The sequence below is a fragment of the Crinia signifera genome, chromosome 1, assembly GCF_055691185.1.
Source record: "Crinia signifera chromosome 1, ASM5569118v1, whole genome shotgun sequence".
In the NCBI taxonomy this organism is placed as follows: domain Eukaryota; kingdom Metazoa; phylum Chordata; class Amphibia; order Anura; family Myobatrachidae; genus Crinia; species Crinia signifera.
The window spans coordinates 422,930,379-422,952,923 of record NC_139217.1 but is presented as its reverse complement, the minus strand read 5'-3'; the positions used below and the strand labels follow the sequence as shown (position 1 = coordinate 422,952,923).

The 22,545-nt window shown below is 44.5% G+C and overlaps 1 protein-coding gene across 1 annotated transcript in view; it reads right to left on the bottom strand.

The window, feature by feature from the left end:
* MAP1B (microtubule associated protein 1B) overlaps positions 1-22,335 on the bottom strand; it is an 87,401-nt gene extending 65,066 nt beyond the window's left edge. The window contains exon 1 of the mRNA XM_083151886.1: positions 21,893-22,335. Within this exon, the coding sequence (XP_083008012.1) occupies positions 21,893-22,073 (181 nt within the window). The 5' untranslated portion in view covers positions 22,074-22,335. The remainder of the gene's footprint in view (positions 1-21,892) is intronic.
* Positions 22,336-22,545: the final 210 nt, after the last annotated feature.

Below are 22,545 nucleotides of genomic sequence, written 5' to 3'. Positions count from 1 at the left end.
ACTGTAAGAACTTACCCAGATGGATGACTGACAAGTTTCTATAGTTAATCTTATCATGTTATTCCCAAATTACCAATTGTGTGGAGCTCTAGCCTATAGCCTGACCAGCCAAATGATTGGAAATGGTCTTTAGGAGAAACATAAATATAGATATGATCCTCAAAATTATGAGAGCAGGACCAGGGGCTATAGCAACATTATCACACACACACGTACGCACACACACACACACACACACACACACACACACACACACACTCCCTTTGTGCCACCCACACGCTTTTTAGTGAATGACTGGTATCCACCTCCTGAGCCCCACTGGTGCCCCCCACATAAGGCGGCCCAGCCCCCCACCTGGACCTTTTCTTTTGCGCAGAACAATTTTGTTGATCGCTCACCATCAAATGATTTTTCCAGCCTTTGGTTGGAACAGTAAGTCAATACTTACTTTCCAGATGGCCGCTGTACTCCGAGTGTGGTCATGTGATGTCAGCCACCCGCTGCAACCAGGTATTGCCACGCCCACTTTAGCAGGGGAACGCTACTCGTTTTTATGGAGACGATTGGGCATTCCCCTGCTGCAGCTCCCTCCCCTTATTGAGCGAACAGCAAATACCGAACATCGGGGGCAGGGTGGGGACGGGTTAGGGCCTGAATCGGCCCCTAAGGCATAAAGTACTCCAATAGTTGCTTGTACAAGGCGAGATTTCAATGAATCCAAACCATCTACATTTGATCTGAGGCTCAATAGTAGTGTAGTAAAAGTACATATTGTTGGTAATTACAATTATGTTGTTGTGAATGTATATTAGGGCAATTGATCCCTGTGAACAATCTAATTTTCAGTTTGCTTATGACATATACAATATAAGCTGCTGGCCCTCTGGTCAATACATGGAATAGGTGGAAGCAGACATTGGCTAATCTGTCTGCGTTCAGAACTGCATCCACTCTCTGTAATCTCGGGTTATCTTCGTTCATATACAGTTACTAATGAAACATGATAATAAGCCAAGTGGTTTTATGGATTGTATTACAGATAGAAAGACACATAGCTTTCATTCTTTTACAAAAGCCGAAATTGCATTAATTTGTTAATTCCTTCAAAAGATCCGAGAACTGAAAGACCAGTTAAGTACGAGAAATTGCTTGTAATTTCCTATTGCTGACATTGATAATAATGAATCATATTTATGGAACTCCTTTCATCGCTGGTTTGCCAGACTGCCTTGCACTCCACTAACAAGCCCGCAAAATCTCTCATTGCAACATCTCCAAATGCTTGGTCTGAGTTAAAACAGAAATCAAATATCAAATCAAATATGGCTTCAGAGCATTAAAGGGATATTACAGGAGCCGAATGAGCTATTACTGTCAGGCAGCCGGCAAAGTACTCGAGCTGCGTCAATCTACACTTCTGTATAATGAGGCATAAGGTGCCCAGCAATGTGACTCATACATACTGTGAGATTTATGAGAAGGGGGCTTCAGATCAGATTGAGATCACCACTCTACATGGCATTGTCATTTACCATTTTATTCCATTATTATTAAGGCGATAGCTGCAGCTTATAACATTACTCACTGAAGTTCTGGATATTTTATGTCTATAAAGCAGGCCCTGTAATGTTTGATTAAATAATCAATATAATATTCATAGAACATTAAACATACCGCCCAACATGACCCTCTCCAGGAGGGACACAATGCTCTATTCATAGACTTCCTTCTTAATTTATGGTTACCATCACCTGTGTTGAGACATCTTTCTTATCCCAGGTTCTGGAGTGGAAAAGGCCACTATAGGGTAAATTTACAAAGATGAAAGTTCTACTGAAGATGGGATGTTGGCCCATAGCAACCAATCAGATTCTATCTAGAAGTGCTATAAAGAAGTAGAATTTGACCGGATGCAACTTCCCAATTTTATATGTACCCCATGTCCAGCCCATCTCCCTAGCAAGTGAGCCAAATACAGGAGGGTGATGAATTATTTCGGGAGTCTGTGCCCCCCCTGAGTCTCTCCTGGATTCTAGAGAGTTGGTACTGTAGGTTTCAGTTCACAAATTAATGATGAGTTTTGCGATCTTAAACTACCACCCTTATTTTTAATATGTTTGGATACCAAAAATTATACAACTCACCCCCACTTTGGAAATAACATAGGGGAATAGAACCCAAAACCACCAAGCATCAGGGCACCCCTTGGCATGCTAAGTTTATAGATAATTATAGATGATTAGTTTTAATAAATATTCTTTACAACGATTTTGCTTACTCACTGTTCTTGTTTTCTTCCAAACTAGTTAAAATGTAATGAAAAGTGAATTGAAAAAGAATCTGATGGGAGCAACAATTGAATAGCTCCGATTGATGCCCATTCATATAGAGGCCCAGCAGGAGGTAGGTGCACAACTGAATTGTCCCCATGTGTATAACCCACAATACTTGCAATGCTATTTCAGACCAAATGTAATGGTTGAATAGTCTGCATGCTCACACCATCAAAGAATGAATGCAATGCCATGATTCATCGCAAGAGTGGTATAGATACCTTCTAGCTGGTCGTTAGGTGCCAAGTATGTCAGAACTGGAGGCAGTCCCAGATCTGTTATGGAATGCCTCCAGTGTCAGCATGTGCGGGATGGGCTAGCTGCAGTCATTCTTTCTGCGTGTCTGGTACACTGTATATTGTAAAGGGGCATTCCAACACAACTGTTGTGGGTCATTTAACAGAAAAATAAAACAAATAAAAATAGACACATTTAAATACATGAAATAAACAAAATGTAATATAGGCAAAATATTATTTGTAACTTTATATTGATATATAGATATAAGACGGCACTCCAAAGTACAAATTATCATAGGTGGCGGTGCAGGGTCCATAAATAATTGATAACAACACTCACCCAGCCTCCAGGAAGGATAGGAAAGGACCAGCACTCACAGGTTTGATGAAAAAAAAGAAGATTGTATTTGCGTTTTCACAGCATGATAAGTTTACAAGCAGGCTGACCCAACAGCCGTTTCCACTGGATACCTTAACCAGTCTTCATCAGGGGTGCATGAAAGTAACACTGGACACATTTAAATAGCAAAAAAACGAGCGCCAAAACCGCCCAGTATAATTCAAATGGGGAGCTGTCAATCAGCACCTCACAACTGAGCATACAGCGCCTGTCAGATGACGCTGTCAGGGGAGTGTGCCTGCGTGCGTCATGGGGGAATCCCTGTGACGTGTGCCTGTGTTAACCAATTAGCCTGTGTAACAAATCTCCAATACGGGCTGGTAGCTGTAAAGTGCAAACATAAAATGAAGAGTGTTAAGTGACCCCGCAGAGTGTACAGGGTCCGGCTTAGCCATAATAAAGGGAAAGTGATTCTAGCATGAGAGAGACGCTGTGCGGGGATCGATGTGTTACAAGACCACATCGTGGAGCGGGGAAAGAGAACAATTGCATATATACAAAGTGACACCAAACACCTGAACCAATAAGTTCGTCCAATGCGCTCAGACAGTGCACGGCGGCACCTGTCAGCGTATGAAAGAACACCACTTCAGAGGGTCCATGTCACAACACACGGCGGTGTCTACATAGTAGCATGCACAGCATACAATGTGCACGGCGGCACGAGCAAGACAAGGGTATAGCAGTAATAACAGTCTTCAACATTCAGTTCCTAGTGTGCTGAGAGAGACCGGGGCGACACTAAGCTGTGTCGACCTTGACGTTATTCGCAACATATTTGTAGAAGTCCAGGAGCCAGTGTAGGCACCGCACCACTTCGTGCTGTCAGAAGCAGCCAGTCCCTGTAGACAGTGTTGTTGTACAGCGGGCGGCACACTTGTGTGTCGATTAATTCAGTCCGCAATATAATAGGGGTGGGCAAATAGCTGGACCCAGGTGAAGTAGTTAATACTTCATCACTGTATGTAAAGAATATGTACAAACGTTGCGTATGGATGTAATTAAAAAATGGAAGAGGCTTGTGACAATGAAACCATTACTGGCTCATGCCACTCACCCCCCATTCTAACTCAGATGTCAAGTGCCGCTAAGTGCAGGCTGGATGGAAAGCCATGTATGAGAGACCCATCCTGTGGCATATTCAAAAGGACCGGGCTTATGAGTGTGTATGTGCAGAAAGAATAAATATAGATACATATATAGATGATGGGGTTTCAGTGGTACAACTCGGTACCGTTAGTGGCTTTAAAGAAAGCACCCCATTTTGAAGTCTTCGTTGAGTCCGTGCGGAGCAAGTGTGTTCAAGCGGTATATCCATTTGAGTTCTCTCTGCAGCAGCAGTTTCTCTCGGTCACCCCCTCTTCGTAGTGGGGGTATGTGGTCAATGATGTGACATTTCAATTGGCCAATGTTATGTTTTTTATCAAGGAAATGTCTTGCCACTGGCAGATTTTTAAGATCCAGGTTGTCAACTGTGGGTGAGAGACTTTTTTTAATTGAAGATCTGTGTTGACTTAATCTTTCTTTAATGGTTCTGATTGTCTTTCCCACATATATCAGTTGGCATGGACATAAGAGGGCATAGACTACAAACCTGCTGTTGCAGTCTAGTTTGTGTCTAAGGGAGAATTTTTCTCCATTAGCTGGATTGCTGAATGATTCTCCTGTGACAAGGAATTGGCAGTTTGCGCAACCTGCACATTTGTAGACACCATTTTTCCGTGTAAGCCAGTTGGTTGGTTTAATGATGTTAGCTGAAGGATCAGTTACCACCAGCATGTCTTTTAGATTGGGACCCCTTCTATAGGCAAATCTTGGTGGGGTATGGAGCACTGTTTGTAGAGTTGGGTCACTAGCAAGCAGATGCCAGTGTTCCAATATGGTCTTTTTCACAAATTTAGAGGCCACTGTGTATGTGCTACAGAAGTTTAATCTGTTAGCATTGTCAGTGTTTTTCACAGATGTTATGAGCAGATCATTTCTGTCGAGCATGGAGACTCTATTCATTGCATCTTCTACATCATGTTTATTGTAGCCCCTCTCGAGGAAACGAACACACATGGCGGCAAGGGCATCTTTAAGAGTTGTAGGGTCAGAGTTCACTCTACAGACCCTTAGTAGTTGTGAATAAGGTAAACCCTTTTTCAATGCATGCGGGTGAAAACTGTCCGCATGTAGTAGTGAGTTTTTATCAGTTGTCTTTGAAAAGATTGTTGTGGACAAAGCCCTGTTGTGTAGGGTGATTGTGACGTCCAAAAAACTGATACTATGATGACTGAAGTTGCTTGTGAATCTTATGGTACCCGGAATTGTGTTCAGATAATCGATGAAGCGCATTAGCTCATTCTCACCACCGGTCCATAAGAAAAACAGGTCATCAATATACCTCACGTATAACTTGATGTGTTTATTGAACCGTTGGTTACCGCTGATGTGTGTTTTTTCAAATGTCGCCATGAATAGATTTGCGTACGATGGGGCCATGTTAGACCCCATCGCCGTCCCCTGGCGCTGTAAGTAAAATCTGTTCTGAAATAAAAAATAATTTTTATTCAAGATTATATTCATTAAGAGGGAAAGATATTCCACCGGTGGCCCCTGGTAATGGATGTTGTTGGAGATCATATCTCTACTCGCTTGTATTCCTTGGTCATGAGGAATGCTGGTGTAGAGACTGGAGACGTCCAGTGTCACCAGTAGTGTGTCTGGAGGTAGGTCCTTAACATTGTTAAGTTTGCGCAGGAAGTCTGAGGTATCTTGTATAAAGCTTGCTGTATGCTGTACCACAGGTTGTAAGTGAAAGTCCACAAGCTGAGATAAAGGTTGACATAGAGACCCCCTAGCCGAGATGATAGGGCGGCCAGGGGGGTCAATCAGAGTTTTATGAACCTTTGGGAGGGTATACAAGATGGGTATTACTGGATGTGTTTGAGTAAGAAATTCGGCGGTCTCCTTGCTGATATAGAGGTTAGTCAGGCCCAACTGTATAATGCTATCGATCTCTTTCTTGAATCCCCAAGTGGGGTCACGTTCCAGGGACAAATAGCACTTAGAATCCGAAAGTTGATTGTGTGCTTCCTTGACATAGTATGAGTAATCCATTAATACGATGCCCCCACCTTTGTCAGCTGCCCTAATAATGAGTTCTTTGTCTTCTTGCAGGGTTTTAATAGCTGCTTTCTCCAATTTGCTGATATTATAGTATGAAATTTTCTGTTTGTCCATGTATGGACTAGTATCTCTCTTGAGGACACGTAAAAAGGTGTTAATTGAAGCATTAAGGGTTGGTGGGTCAAATGTACTCTGCTTTTTCAGAGTGCTGGCACCAGTATCCGTCCTACCTCTGTCGGGAGGCGTGGGGAATCTTTGAAAGTGGTCCCTCAGTCGAAGTTGCCTACCTAATTTGTACATGTCAACTTGCCACCCAAAACTCTCTTGGGTAAGGGTGGGCACAAAAGAAAGTCCTTTGTTCAAAAGAGTAATTTCAGCCGGGGAGAGTAAGTGTTTGGACAGATTGAAGATCACGGACCCTGTTGGTTTTTGTTGCCCCGACGTCTGTCTTTTTCGCCCACCCCTGCGGGTGGGTACAGCAGGTTTTTTGGGGGGCGTCTTGGTCTATCCGCTCTGTTGAGATATTGTGTATCTTGTCCAGAGATGGATGGGGCGTCAGAGTCGCTGGCAGAGGTGTGGGTTTCTATGTCTGTAAATTGGGTGTTGGGGCGTCTCGCTGTCCCTCTTCTGTATTGTTGACGCGGCCGTCGGCTTTCTATTCTTGAATACCAAGTGTAAACTCTGTTCTCCTTATAATCGAGTTTAACTTGTTTGTATTTCGTTTTCTTAAACTTCAATAGGTTCTCTCTGTATTTAGTAAGCTCAGTGTCAAGTTTCTTAAGTAGATCGCACTCAGGGACATGGAGTGCTTTATAGGGTTCAGTCTGGTGTAAATCACCAATTTCCCCTTTAATGGCAGCTAGATCAGAACCAGTTTGCTCAATGACAAGGAGCATCAAGTCTTGTGAGCATCTATTTAAGATATTGCACCATTTGATGCAGAAGTCATTATTATGTCGTCCTAGAGTGGGTTGGTTATGCAACCTGAACCCTCTCGGAATCAGTTGCTCCTTATAATATTGGGAGAGTGTAAGACCGTGTAATTCAAGCTCAATTTCACGCTTGCTCAATTTGAGCAAGTCCTGATACGCTTCCTCCGGGCTGTCCTTGTTGAATGCAAGAGTATCTGTATCAGCAAACAGTATCCTCTCTCTGTCTGCATCTGAAAAGAGTAACGTGGATGCCAAATCCAGTCCAGGGGTGGTTGACATTAGACCAGATAGTGTGTTTTGCACTTTTCTTCAGTCTGCCTCCACGTGTTGGGGAGGTGGGCAGATAATGCAGAAAAGATTGCTAAAATCAATTTATAAGTAGATTGTAATTCATAGATTGTAAGGTCTGTATGATCAGATTGCTGTCCAATCTGGATACAAAGTAGGAGAGATAGGTGCTCAGTCTTTTAGGGGTAGCAAGTATATATAGATATAAGACGGCACTCCAAAGTACAAATTATCATAGGTGGCGGTGCAGGGTCCATAAATAATTGATAACAACACTCACCCAGCCTCCAGGAAGGATAGGAAAGGACCAGCACTCACAGGTTTGATGAAAAAAAAGAAGATTGTATTTGCGTTTTCACAGCATGATAAGTTTACAAGCAGGCTGACCCAACAGCCGTTTCCACTGGATACCTTAACCAGTCTTCATCAGGGGTGCATGAAAGTAACACTGGACACATTTAAATAGCAAAAAAACTATGGCTAAGCCGGACCCTGTACACTCTGCGGGGTCACTTAACACTCTTCATTTTATGTTTGCACTTTACAGCTACCAGCCCGTATTGGAGATTTGTTACACAGGCTAATTGGTTAACACAGGCACACGTCACAGGGATTCCCCCATGACGCACGCAGGCACACTCCCCTGACAGCGTCATCTGACAGGCGCTGTATGCTCAGTTGTGAGGTGCTGATTGACAGCTCCCCATTTGAATTATACTGGGCGGTTTTGGCGCTCGTTTTTTTGCTATTTAAATGTGTCCAGTGTTACTTTCATGCACCCCTGATGAAGACTGGTTAAGGCATATCTGCCAACTCTGAAAATTAGTTTCAGGGAGATTAAAGTCCGCACCAGGGGAGGCTCCAGAGGAGGTGCTGCAGCACAGTTCAAAATAGAGGGGCCACACCCACTGCCACCAACTGCCATTCCAAACTGACTCACTGGCAGCTGGTGTGGCTCCCCTATTTGAATTTTGGACTGTACTGTAGCCCCCCAATGTCAGCCATCACTGGTCAGCACCCTATCAAGCGCTTGTGCCATGCTCCACCAAATATCTATCTAATAGGCGCTAGACAAAGTACAAGGTTGAGGAGCCCAGTGTGGCTGCCACCTACAGTTAATATGGGCAGTGACAGGCGGAAGCCTGCCTGATCAACCTCGGCCCCCCTATAGCCAGCGTAAGCCCCTAAAGTATGTGGCTAGTTACTATGGGCTGGCCCCTTCTCTGGGACAAGCCCTACACCCTTCTGATCCTCCACCCTTTGTTCTCCCACCCCCTTCCCACACGGCAAACCCTGACCTTCCCGTTTCTAATTGGGTTCGTTTAGCTGAAAATGTACCATGTAAAGTCTGCACTGGCGCAAAATTCTGGATGAAAACTCCAACCCAGGATTTTGGTGGAAAAGGGTATGAGGTTCTCCGTAGCTGCTAAGACAATCACAAACTGTTTTCTTCAACGAGACATGGTGTGATTCGCTGGCACTAAGACATGAATTACCTTTTGATACTACCTATCAGTAGATATTACCAGAAACTCTATTGATGGTGAGGAAAAGAAGAAATAATTACTTGTGCTGTGTAGCTTCAGTGGTGAATACAGTATGTTCCATTCATTTCTATAGCCTTCATTTCAATTCAATTTCTACATTGTGACCTGAACACCTTAAAGATGACCCTCACAGTGTAAAATTGGCCCAACAATCTGCTCTACTTCTTCACAATCTCTAAGCTAACATTGTCCAACTATTAGATATGGTCTGACATCAATCGCCCCACCCACAGGAAAGCTGCACCTTTATAAAGACCACAAGTTGGTGTATCAATCAGTGAAATAGTCCATACACACTGGGCGTTTTTGCCCAGCATGTATGGACAGTGATGATCGTTGTCTTCACTGGGGGTAAAGCCTGCATACATACTGAGCGGCTTTCCCCCCTGCTTGGCGCTGTCAGCGGACGGCTTTCCATAGTCCAGCGTTATGGAAAGCCATCCTCAAAGCTGCTGCTGGTATTACAGCAGATGAGCGGCTTTCCCAGCGATGTTGCGGGAGCGCGCATCACTGCTCACCGCTCATCGCCCGGGCCGTACACACAGGGCGGCTTTGAGCTGAAAGCCGCTCAAACGAGAAAACTGAGCTGCTTTCACGTGAAAGTCGCCCAGTGTGTATGGGCCTAAAGAGTGGAGAAATCAAGCTGTTGTCCATCAGCTTTGAGATTGCACCTATCAAGTTCATTCTATATAATTATAGGTAGAAGCTGAGTGGTTGCTATGGGTAACTTCTCCGCTTGTCTACTTCTCCATTATTTTAATTTCTTGATACATCAACACCTACAGTACTGTATGCTCCAACATAGATCTCCCCTAGTTGTCTGGTGTTACCCCAGGACATAATTCAGCTTCTCCTTTCCCTGTATAAAGCAGTTATCTGACTGCAGCCCTACCTTACACTCCGCTACCTGAGAAGGTCGTCAGTCAAAAGGTTGACATAAGGTTTTCACGTTTTTTTTATCCCAAATGTTGACACCGTCTAAGTCTACCACGTTCCCTCGCATGGATCGCTATGCTTCAGGCACACTATTTTATTCTCCCATCATGGAGGACAGGGCGGGAAATAACGCCTGTTGGCACATGTCGGCTCAAAAAACTGTGCAAAACTCAACCTTCGCATTGTCGACCTGTTTGTGTCAACCTTCAGTCCCTGTCGACCTTACCCATGTCAACCTAATTCAGGTGTTGACCTAAGCCGTGTCAGCCTTCAGTGGTCGACCCAATGCATGTTGACCTTAATAGGGTCGACCTAATGACCTTATACCTTTTGGGAAACTCTGCCTTAAGCCCCTATAAGCAGGTACACGATGTGTGGTCTTAAAGTGCAGTAGCATCTATTGAATGTACTGAACTGAAGCCAGCAGCACTACAAACAACCTTGTCCAAAGTTTAAGCTCCGTACACACGGGGCAACGGGGGAGCCGGTGCTGAGCAACGTGCTTAGGACCCAAGTATGCTAAGAAATTGTTATGGTCAAGTAGAATGACGGTACTCTTTACCTAGAAGGGCGCCCAGGATTTTGATCGTGGGCATCGTTAGGGGAAAAAAATCGCGTCGGTCGCATCGCATGCAACCAAAAAATCGCATGCGATGCGACCGACGCGATGACCGCGATTTCCTATAGGGAACAATGTTAAATGTCCCAATTGACCCGATTTTCCTGTTCAATGTCCCAATTGACCCGATTTTCCATAGGGAACGCAGCGAGCCCGCGAGGGGCGGCGGTACGCGTCCTCCGACCTTTTCATACCCCCACTATCCACGTCGGCGTGGAGTTGAGAATAGAAAGTGTGGCGAGCGCAGCGAGCCACCGAGCCCGAAGCGTGGCGAGCGCAGCGCGCCCCGCGAGGGGACGCGGACAGCTGTGAAGCCCACGAGGGGACGCGTATACCTGTGAAGGTGTCCGCGTCCGCTCGCCACGCTTCGGGCGCGGTGGCTCGCTGCGCTCGCCACACTTTCTATTCTCAACTCCACGCCGACGTGGATAGTGGGGGTATGAAAAGGTCGTAGGACGCGTACCGTCGCCCCTCGCGGGCTCGCTGCGCTCGCCATGCTTCGGGTTGACGTTGATCGTGGGGTGGCGTAAACAATTGGGGGGGGCCATTTCACACTTCAGGGTGCCTATTTGGCCTCTGTGGGCCATTTAACATTGTTCCCTATGGAAAATCGGGTCAATTGGGACATTGAACAGGAAAATCGGGTCAATTGGGACATTTAACATTGTTCCCTATGGGAAATCGCGGTCATCGCGTCGGTCGCATCGCATGCGATTTTTTAGTCCATGCAATGCCCGCGTTGGGCGCCCTTCTAGGTAAAGAGTACCAGAATAAATATTATATTCAGAGCATAGCCCTAGAAATTAGAAACACAAGTCAGATGCAGTATTTGGAAGATAATTAGCTGCAAATAAAAAAAAGCCCCTAAAATATGTCATTTTGAACTACGAAAGCAATCTAGTATAGACATCCCGCCTCATCTACATCACACAGGGGAATGTTGCCACAATGGTGAAGTAAATGGGCAACGTCATCACCTCTTTTCATGTTTAGCAGCTTTAGAAAGTGTACCCCTTGGTCTCTGCCACCCATGCTCTTTGTATGAAGCACAATTAAGCAGCAACACAATTTGCACCAGACATAGGGTTATATGTACTTTGTCTTGAAGATTGATACAGTGGAGAGGTAAACTACCAATCTATCAGATCCTAACAGTCATGTGTTAAACACAGCCTGTAATATGACAGTTAGGAGCTAATTGTCTGGAACTATGAGGTCTGTTGGTGCCTACACATGGTGAGATGTGAGCTAGGTGCTATTTGAGCCATACAATTTGTGCTATACAATTTGGACTGTACTTTGGGTGCGATTTGAACTACAGTACATGAGATTTAAACTATACCCGATTTTTGAATACACTACAATAGTCAAACCTGCCAGCACATACCTTTTGCCTTGCGATATGGACTACACGGGAGTGTACAAGGCAAAATAAACATGAACTAGAAGCAATGCGTTTTTAACTTAAAAGGTTCCAATCACACGTGATAATCACACCGTTTGTGGGCACCTTAAGTACTATGCCTTGGAGAGAGATAAAGTACCAGGCAATCAACCCCTAACAGTTATGTTACAGGCTGGATATGACAGTTGGGGGCTAAATGGATGGTACTGTCTCTCCAAGGCTGCTCTATCCAACCAATGTACCCTAAGTATCGCATAATCCTGGTTCAGCAGGGCCAGGCAGCATACAAGCAGGATAGGAAACCGTCCTATAAGATACATACACTCTCAGGAGGTCATTCAGGTTGATACTCACCATTGCAAATTTGCAACAGTGAGCGATGGTGATGGACTACGCTGCGCATATTCGCTTATGCGCATGTCTGCCCGGCCCATTTGCACAGAACAGTGCGGGCGGGAGCATGGGGCAGCAGACACTGAGCATTCCCATGGTAATCCACCCATGACGCGGGTGCCGGGGGGCGGGCAACTGATGTCACCAGATGTCAGCTGCCCACCCTCTTCCCATAGCAGGGCACTGCAAGTCTGAGTCACCTGAGAGTGAATTCGATTTGCGAGCTCTGTAGAAATCATTCGATGGTCGGTGACCATCGAATGATTTCTGCCCTCCACGCAATCTGCGAAAGGATGTTGATGCAAAAAAAATCCATTCGCATGCGGCATAAGTGCAGGGAAGAACTGCGTGCGTGTGGGCGGAGTTTAGTTGACTCGCAAAGCTGCGGATTTCACAGCTTTGAGAGTCAATCAGAATGACCTCCTCAGAAACGGTCCTTTTGTCAGTTCTCTGAATAAAGAAATAAAAAAAAATGAAAAAAAAATGAAATAAAAAAATGCCCCACACACACACACACACATACACATTGAACCACTCTAGAATATCAAAAATAGATTCTGACATGCAATAATTCTTTGGAACACTTCAGATCCAAACTAACTATATGACAGAGCTATTTGCCTGATGTAACTTAATTATCACATCAAGTCATAATCCCTGCCACACTAGCTCATGGTGACTGTCTTTTATTGGAAAGGACAGGACACCTGCCGCCCCCAATGACTTCAGTCCCCAAAGGCTTCCTTTCCGGAAATTGTTCCCGTTAGTCCTGAGGCGTCTCCCATCACTCATCAGATTAGTGTTCAGGGATATTGAATGACAGCTTTTTCTTGAGGCCACAGTCCATTACTTAGATTTACATATATTTACATATATAATTAACAAAAAAAAACAAGTTACGCAAAGTTTATATCATTAATATAGCACAAGTTAAAAGATGAATAACACAAATTGCTTTCTGTTGTGTCCACTTGAAAGCAGGGCAGCCTGCAAAGAGCAAGTCATGTCCTTGACAGGACAGAGGAGTTATATATATATAGCTGCAGCAGCATCTACCGTCTGATCTGTCTGATTTCCCTAGTTGCACAGCTTTGCACTTTTCAAGAATACTGCATCCCTCTACCCAGTGTGTGAATCCATAACTAGGTCACCTCCCACCTGCAGCTCCTGGATGTTGGTTCAGAATCACATCAATGAAATATTCATGGGCAACAATATGCTTGCACAGTGGCTAGCAAACAGAACCTAAAGGTACAGGGAAAGCTGATAGTTTAAGAAAAATATTTAAATTGTTAAATAACTATTTAGTCTTTCCCGTTTAGTCTATTTAGTCTTTCCCGTTCCTAAACTTTTCTCTTACTGAAATGAACCGTGATACTAGTGTCGGGTGCCGACTGCCCGACAGTCAGGATTGCGACGGTCAGTACTCCGACATCGGAATCCAGACTGTTTAAATGAACGACAGTCGGGATCACGACTGACAGGGGCTATTCTCACTTGTGGGGGTCCACGACCCCCGTTGAGGGAGAATAGAACCTGTGGCTAGTGAAGTGAGCCACCAAATCTGAGAGGGGCTTCTTTGCGCTCGCGCCCCTGTGGAAGCACCAGCAGTCGGGATTCCGATGTCGGCATACTGACCGCCAGGATCCCGATTGTTGCACTTCCATACCACACCCACTAGTGTCATGAGGCATGCACATGATGCGATGAGAGGGCTATTTCTAAGTGATCTGACTAGATCACTTAGACATTAAGCATGGACCGCTTCGTTTGTATCCCCCCCGGCGACGGACTGCGCAGCGCCATCGCCTAACTACATATATACAGTATGCAGTATAAATCTAGTCATCACCAGTGTTCTCTCACCAGAGAGAACACTGGGGATGGTGCACTGGTGCAGAGCAGTGTGCAGAATGATCTGTGCTGAGTGATCTGTGCTGAGTGATCTGTGCCGAGTGATCTGTGCTTAAGTGATTGCTCAGCACAAAGGCTGACTCGCCCCATGTGTACAGGGCATTACTCATATCATGGCACTTACACCATAGGTTTAGCAGACAAATGCCATACTGGAAATTGTTTTACTGAATGACTTGCATGATTGGCCAACCATGGGCTAAACTATATATTTATCAGTATAGGCCAGTGGTTCCCAAACTGTGTGCCGTGGCACACTGGGGTGCCTTGGGGGACTTGCAGGGGTGCCCTGGATTGGTGGTGCATGATCAAATTTAAGTTGTTTATGGCCAAAGTAATAGCCAAATTGTGACAAACAGAGGTGGATCCTGATAATTACCACATAACTGACCCTAAGGATGAGCTATAAACACAATTTTATTAACTAAATATTTTTTCTGACTTTCTTAATGAGAAACTTTTGGTCTAGGGGTTGCCATGAGAAACGATCTGATACTCTGGGGTGCTGTGAATCCACAAAGTTTGGGAACCCCTGATATAGGCCATCTGTCTAGTACCATACTAAATGATGTGTCACTGGGGACAGTTTGGGCCCTCTTTTAGCCTCCTATATTTCTAAGATAATTGTGCTCTCGTAACATGCAAGTTCTATCTAGTATTTCATATCGACCAAGATACTTATCTATGAGCAAATAATAACTCATTACTACTAATAACTAGTAATTATGGGTCCAATTCAGCATTGCATGTCATTATGGGAGCATTATGTGTTCAAAATAAATGTGTATATTGCAGAGATGGCCAAATCTATAAGACCACATCACAACCAGCCCTTTGTTTGTGGAAGTATACATAGGAACATCCTGTTTTTTTGGGGACGTTCCCGTGTCCCGCACCAGGGCCGGCAGTGTCCCACGGCGGTGGGGGTGTGTGGGGGTGGTGGCAGTTGGGAGTCTGTCACCCGCTGAGCAGCACAGCCATAATCCTGCAGTCAGAGGGGCTGGGGGCATGGCAAGAAGCTCACAGAGCCTTTGGCCCTGCCCCCACTGTGGTAAAATGGGGGCGTGGCCTTGTCGAATGACACACTTTGTAGGCCACATCCCTTTGTCACCATTCCAAATGTTGGGCATGCACCTTGGTCCCACCTGAGGACTTCAGAAAGTTGGGAGGTATGCAATTGTACCCATCCTATTCTTGGTGAAAGAGAGTTGTGTGTAGTATTACAACCCCTACATACAATCACCTCAGAATAGCCTGAAATGTGCTCTCAGCAAACTTATATGACATGTGAACACCCAATTGTTGTCCACATACGTCCACTCAGTGGCAAATGGACATATACGTGAGATCCGTATGACCGAGAAACCCACAGTTGACCTTAGTTGCACATGCAGGCCCTGAACGATGGGCAGCTTGTTAGTAACCGCTAGATCCATACGCACACAGAGTCATAGTAGCTACATTTCTACTTCCCCTACTAGTAGAGCTGTGAGCGTCACATGACAGTAATCACTGGTTTAGAAAAACTCCATATTAGCAGCACCAGATCTTCTCACCACCTCAGCAAACGGTAAAGGGGTAGTAGTGCCATCAATACTAGGGGTACATTTACAAAGGGAGTTCTGTTGAAGATGGGCTGTTGCCCATAGCAACCAATAAGATTCTACTTATTTATTTAGCACCTTCTAGAAGATAATAGATAGAACTGGGAACCGGTCTGCAGCGCTGGACAATATGAATAAATTTACTGGAAATCCCAAAGAGAAGCAGTCCACTCCGTAGTTTCAAGGTAAAAAAAGTACTGAATGCTTTATTAAATAAAAAGTCACATAAAAGGAAGAACATTTCCTTAAAAAATCACACAAAAACAGTCTAAAAGTATATAAAAAAGGATTCACTCTCTCCTATGCAAAGAAGAGAGTGAATCCTTTTTTATATACTTTTAGACTGTTTTTGTGTGATTTTTTAAGGAAATTTTCTTCCTTTTATGTGACTTTTTATTTAATAACGCATTCAGTACTTTTTTTACCTTGAAACTACGGAGTGGACTGCTTCTCTTTGGGATTTCCAGTAAATTTATTCATATTGCATACCTCCCAACTTGTGTCCGGATGAAATAGGGACACGGGGGCGGGGCGTATGCAAATGAGGGCGCGGCTTATGCTAATTAGCCGCGACCTCATTTTCATACGAGAATAGACGCTGTGCGCATGCGCACAGCGTCTATTCTACTAGATTGGGGGGTCTCCCAACTGCCACCCCCCGCAGCGGGACAATGCCTGCCGCGGGTGGGACGTCGGGACAGGACCCGAAAATCGGGACTGTCCCGACGGAATCGTGACAGTTGGGAGGTATGATATTGTCCAGCGCTGCAGACCGGTTCCCATTCCACTTGCTAACATTTGTACCTTTTTTGGGTGTTATTGAGATTGAAACACCATTTGAGAACCACTGCAGCAGAGGGATTAAGGAGCGCTAGAGAATTCCCGGAACTCTGCTTTTTTCAATAGATAGAACTGATTGGTTGCCATGGACAACATCCAACATAACTCTCATCTTAGTGAATATACCCTTTAGGCCCAGATGTATCAAGCTCCAAAAAGTGATCAAATGGAGAGTGATAAACAACCAGCCAATCAGCTCCTAGCTGCCATGTTGCAGGGTGGGTTTGAAAAATGGTGTAGGAGCTGATTGGCTAGTTGTTTATCACTCTCCACTTGATAAATTTTTGAAGCTTGATACAGCTTGATAGTGTGCAGTGACGGTTTGTTGCATGGAGGGCCCGCAGGAGAAATATAGTGGTAGGGATCCATGTTTAGAGGTGTGTCCAATCTCCTGAAGGTGTGTGGCCAGCTGCCACAGAGGCTTGGCTAACCATTAGAGCAGGGATGGGGGGGATGCAGTCAAAATCCTGACGGTCAAAATCCCGACAGGGTCAAAATCCCGAATGGGTCAAAATACCGACAAGGACAAAATCCCGACATGGACAAAATCCTGACATTTAAAATCCCGACAGGGTCAAAATCCCGACATTTAAAATCCCGACAGGGTCAAAATCCCGACATATAGAATGTACAGGTAAAACAATATACATGCCTTTCGGTCGACAGGTGCGAGGTCGACATTGGCCTGTAGGCGTATGTAAATACTGTACATACGCCTACAGGCCAAACGCAAATAAATACACCTACAGGACAAACAAACTACTGTTTATATTGGAAATAAACACTTCCACTTGACATGCAGGAACAATTAATTAGTAGACAACATTGTTTATATTTTGCTCCAGCTATTGTGTATTCAAAATCAGGGTATTATAAAAGATAACAGATAATAGATGTACAGTTACACTACAGTTATACCGCTTTCACACTGCCAAAACGTTTAAAAAAACTGTATTTTTAAACAGTATTTAAAACGGGTCTGAGCCTTCACATTGCAGTAGATTATTGTTTTAAATACCGTTTAAGTACCATTCACATCAGTCAACCCGTTTAATCCCCTGAACACGTGTCAAGGCAGAATGCAGTGGCCAGCCTATCACAGGTCTGTAATCTGTTGTTTTTACTAAATACCATTTCAGAGCCATTCTCACTGCATAAAAAACGGCTCTGAAACGTGTAGGACTCTGCTTTTTAAACATTTTGAAATACCGGTTATCTTTAACCGGTAAATCAACTCTGGCGCTTTCCCACTGCAGCCTTAAACGTTTTGAAATGAGAAAAAAAACGGCAATATACCATTTAACAAGTGCAGTGTGAAAGGGGTATAAGTAGGTTATTCATGCTACAGTATATAACCCAACAGGCAGCTGATAATAGGCAGAGAGCACATATGGCATATATAAGTGCAGAAGCCCACTAGAGTGCTGCTCTGTGCGTATGTCTGTAACTGAGAGAGTTCCATATTTATAGGTATTCACTTAATATTTATTCAATTGGGCTATAACATACCCTACAGCCAGTTTGGCATTACCCATTCATTATTTCTATTCTTCAAGAGTGGATTAACCATATTTGAGGATTTAAATTGTAAGCTGCCTTCTGTTGTCAGTTTACACAATATGTATATAATAATTTAGGATGGCTGTTGTGTCTTCGCCATTACAGGGGGCGCTGTTTCGCACTCTCCCCTACCACACCTCCCACTGCCACTGCTGGGACAGGCATCCTGCAGTAAAGGACAGGAGGAATACTGAGTTAAATGGGGAAGGGATAGGTTAGGAATAGATTGGGCCGAGTGGGAGTGGACTCAACCGATCTAGCATATAAAAGATCCATTGTACTAGCTTATTATATTATTACATTATAGTAAATAAAATTTGGATCAAAGGTTGTGTATTACTTTCTGAATAACATCCATGATGTAACAGCAATGATTATGCTTCACTAATAAAAATGCTGTGTCACATCTTCCGCAGTAGGCCGCCATATAGGGGGAGGTGTTCTCTAACGGGGCAGGCACATGGTGATGGAGAACTTGGCAGCCTTGCTTTGCACAAATGCACAGTTGGGAATGGCTGACTCATACAAAAGATAAAGACTATGAAATCACAGAAGCTCTAATGACTGAATTACTATGACCTTTGACATTGAAGAACCCATTAAGACATAAGATGAGGGGAGGAGTTTCTGTTATTGTAATGGAGTAAGGAGGTTCTAATGTAGCCGGAGAACAGTAAGGGCGTATTCCTGTAGCTGCAAGCAGATGCAGACCAGCCCATGGATGTATAGAAGCCCATAAAGGACTAATATTCTGCAGGTTGATGAGGGCTGGCATGAATACATAATGTTGATCACCAGCGATAGCGAACCGCTCTTGATTGGCTGACTGTGAAGTCACCACTGATTCTGATAGGCCCTTTCTTCATTGCTCATGTATGTACTATGTGAGTCTGTTGTTTAGCAATTGTATTTCATGCACACAAAGGAGAGTTATACCTGCTGTATTAGAGAGGTTTTATGCCAATACCAATCTCCTGCCTTTAATACAATACAAATGGTTAAACCCATGGGGGTAATTGTATGCGAGTTTTGCCTAATGTAAAGCTGGCACCCATCCCATTGGTGCAGACCCGCCTGCATCTCCCAGTAGTGGTAAATGTGCAAGCGAACTCCTTTACACTAATATAACAGTGCAGTATGTCAGTGCATACTGACTATACACAAGTAGGTGACGCTACACAATACAACTATATTTATGTTTCACAGTTCTGGTAGAATAATTCTTACAAAGACTATATTACATTGTTATGTAAATATAGTATAAATATAAATCTTCTACACATCTCTCCCATCCTTGTTATTCTGCTGTGAGTTCACATGTCAGACATCTCCACAGACATACCCAGAGGGTTATAGACATGGCCAAGAGCCACTCAGATGCAAACCAACAAATGGCATAGTTTAGTCTCTTCCGTATGAGCTGCAGCTGCGCTCCATACTGCCACTTCTCTCCATCCATCCATCCATCCATCCAGGGGCGTTCCTCCCAAGATGGGAGGTAAGAATCATGTCTCATGCAACACAATTGTACAGGCAGTGTAGTACAGTTCTTGTCACCTTCTGTGTCCTAACCTGTCTCCCATTCTTTCCCACTAAATATATTATAATACAGTGACACAGCAATCCACTAATATCTATCTATCTATCAATCTATCAATCTATCTATCAATCTATCTACACAGTAACTAAAGATAATCAACCAAGAGAGAAACATACATCTAGCAGAAACCTTAATCTTAATAATTATTTGTAAATACTTTAGGGAACATTTGAATGTCAGCCGAACACTTGTACACTGTTACATGAATGCACTCGGGCTGTTAGAAATCAGTTCCATCTTTAATTTGGGGTAATATACAGTATAAAGACGTTCTAGAGCAGTAGGGTCACATGTTGCCCTATTAATCAGAGTATACAGTACTGACTGACTAGATCTAAGCTACATTAGTTCAGACCCAAGCAGCAATATGCTAGTTAGGGGCTGTCATCATCCATTGTGCCTGTACACCCTTTCTACCCCCCACCTCCTCTATGACAGCACAACAAAGGTGCGGCCTGTGACAGGCCTTACTCAGCTGACTCACTACTTTGCCTCTGACACATAAAAAAAAAAAAAGAAATTATTATTTACAAACGTGTTTAAGTCCACATTAAATCAAGCAGGCCTAAAAGATAGTAATTAATATGCATTTATCAGCATCCTTACTAGAAGCACGCTGGCAATACATCAGGAAAATAAGCCCAAAAGTGAATATAAGAACAAGTAGATGACCAGTTCATAGGGTTAAATAGCGTAACATATATTTTCTATATTTCACTGGTACCAGTACCACATATATTTTCTTTCCTTTCTCCAGGAGATATCACAGCTGGGTGTGTTCACTTGGTGGTCTTGCCCAATTGGGACCATAGCCAAAGCAATACTTTTTGACAATGTTGTTTTTTTACATACATATTAGGTTATTTAGCACAATTGAATACAATGAGGATATACATTGTATCTATCAGTCCCTGTATTTTGGAGAAAATGTATCTACAGTATATGTATAATATAATACTGTAAATTACCCTGATGGCTCAGTGGGTAAGTGGAGAAGGTGTTCCAGGTGAAGGTGGGGAAGTGACACAGCACCAGGCAGCAGCAGGCACAGGGCACACTCTGCTCTATGCTGCCTGCACGAACACTCTTTGTCCACTGTGCGCTGCCATACGCTGCCGTAGGGACCGCAGTGCGGACTGCACCACGCCCACCAGCCGGCATCTCTCTGCTGCTGCGTGCAACTGTCATTACTACACCCGCCATGGAGCTCTGCTGCAAGGGCAAGGGGGCTTCACAGAGCACAGTATGGATGCATGACGTGCGCAAGGGTGTAGTACATGTATAAGAACAATCATCATGTCAGCTTGTGTGCTGCATATATACATTCCACTGCAAAATCACATCAGCACATAAGGTGTATAGGCGTAAAGTAATATAATCCATTGACACAGCCACCTTTCAGTGCGGAAGCCATTGCAAAACAGCATGACCTCTGCTGCTATACAGTAAGTCAATGTGACGCTGAGCAGCTGGATTACTCCAATAAGCCATCAGTGTGATGGATAGCAACGAGCAGTGGTGTTGGTGCTGCTGCTGCTGCTGCTGCTGGCATTGGGTGGGGTGCAGCGTGTGTCCTTGCCCATGTGCCTCCAGTAGCAGATAACTGGCACATACATGGCAGGGTGGTTCTGTGCCCCACCTGCTGTGCCCTGTTCATGCAGCAACTTTCCCCTCTGTGCTTCATGTAGTTTAGAAATAAAAATACAATATTCATCCAACATCTCATTACACACAGCTGGTACAGTAAATCAGTGCATCACAACAGAATACAATGTAACACAAAGCAGACACAATGTAGAAGTAGTGCCCATGCATTGACCATTGCCACTTATTGTATGAGGGCTTCCTCCCAGATCTGGTCCTGATGGCACTAAGGCAGCAGCAGCGGGAGGGAGGGGCTGCCTACTTGCCAACTGTTAGATCTGCAGCCCACCACATTCTCTCCACAGAGAAAAAGGGAGTGGCTGTATCACATTGTCTTTGTTCCCCTTAAAGATGAATATTCCTATTTTTCTGCTGCACCAGCAATGCTGCTAATATCTGACCATGTAATATAATTCCAGGTTAGAGCCTACAGCTACAGCCACAGGCAACAATATCTCCAAGGGGTCAGCAAGTATCCCAGCACTGTGCAACCTGTGGTGAGTGTGAGTGGCACTGCCAGGGCTTACCTCTCTCTATATTGGCGATGGCACACCTCAAATGCTCCTCTGTCACTATTTCTCCGATCACCACCAGCAAGTAGAATTTACTGTCTAGGAATCTGGGAGACAGGCTGGGGGAGGTGGATGCAGGGTTCTGGATGCTGTGTGCCGGCTCCACGTCCACTGCTGGCTCCACCAGAGTTGCCATCCTTGCAAAAAAGTTGCCCCCCTGTGGTGGCAGTGCCTCTCCCCGGGTGATCTGCCTCCTCCCCCCACTCTGTTAGCTTGCTGTGTCGGAGAGCAGACAGGGAGTGAGCTGGGGAGGGGAGGCAGGCTGCCTTTTATACGGAGAGTCTGGGCTGGGACCCTGGGAGGAGAATCACGTTGGTGATCAGTCTATTTTCCAGCATCCACGTCTGATGTCATCTGCAGCAAATCACATTATAGGCTCCGGAAGCAGAAGCCAGGAGAACAAGCCAGCGGTGCTGCTGCTGCTGCTGCTGCTGCTGCTGCTGCTGAGACAATGCACTGAGGATGATGATCAGGGTTATACACTCTCATACCGTACATTAGCTTTCCTTACAGCATTCATATACTTCCCTTTGTTAGGGGGGTGGTCTCATTCTTATACACCCCATCACGTCCAGAGGTGTCACACCCCTTCCTGACTGAAGCAGATG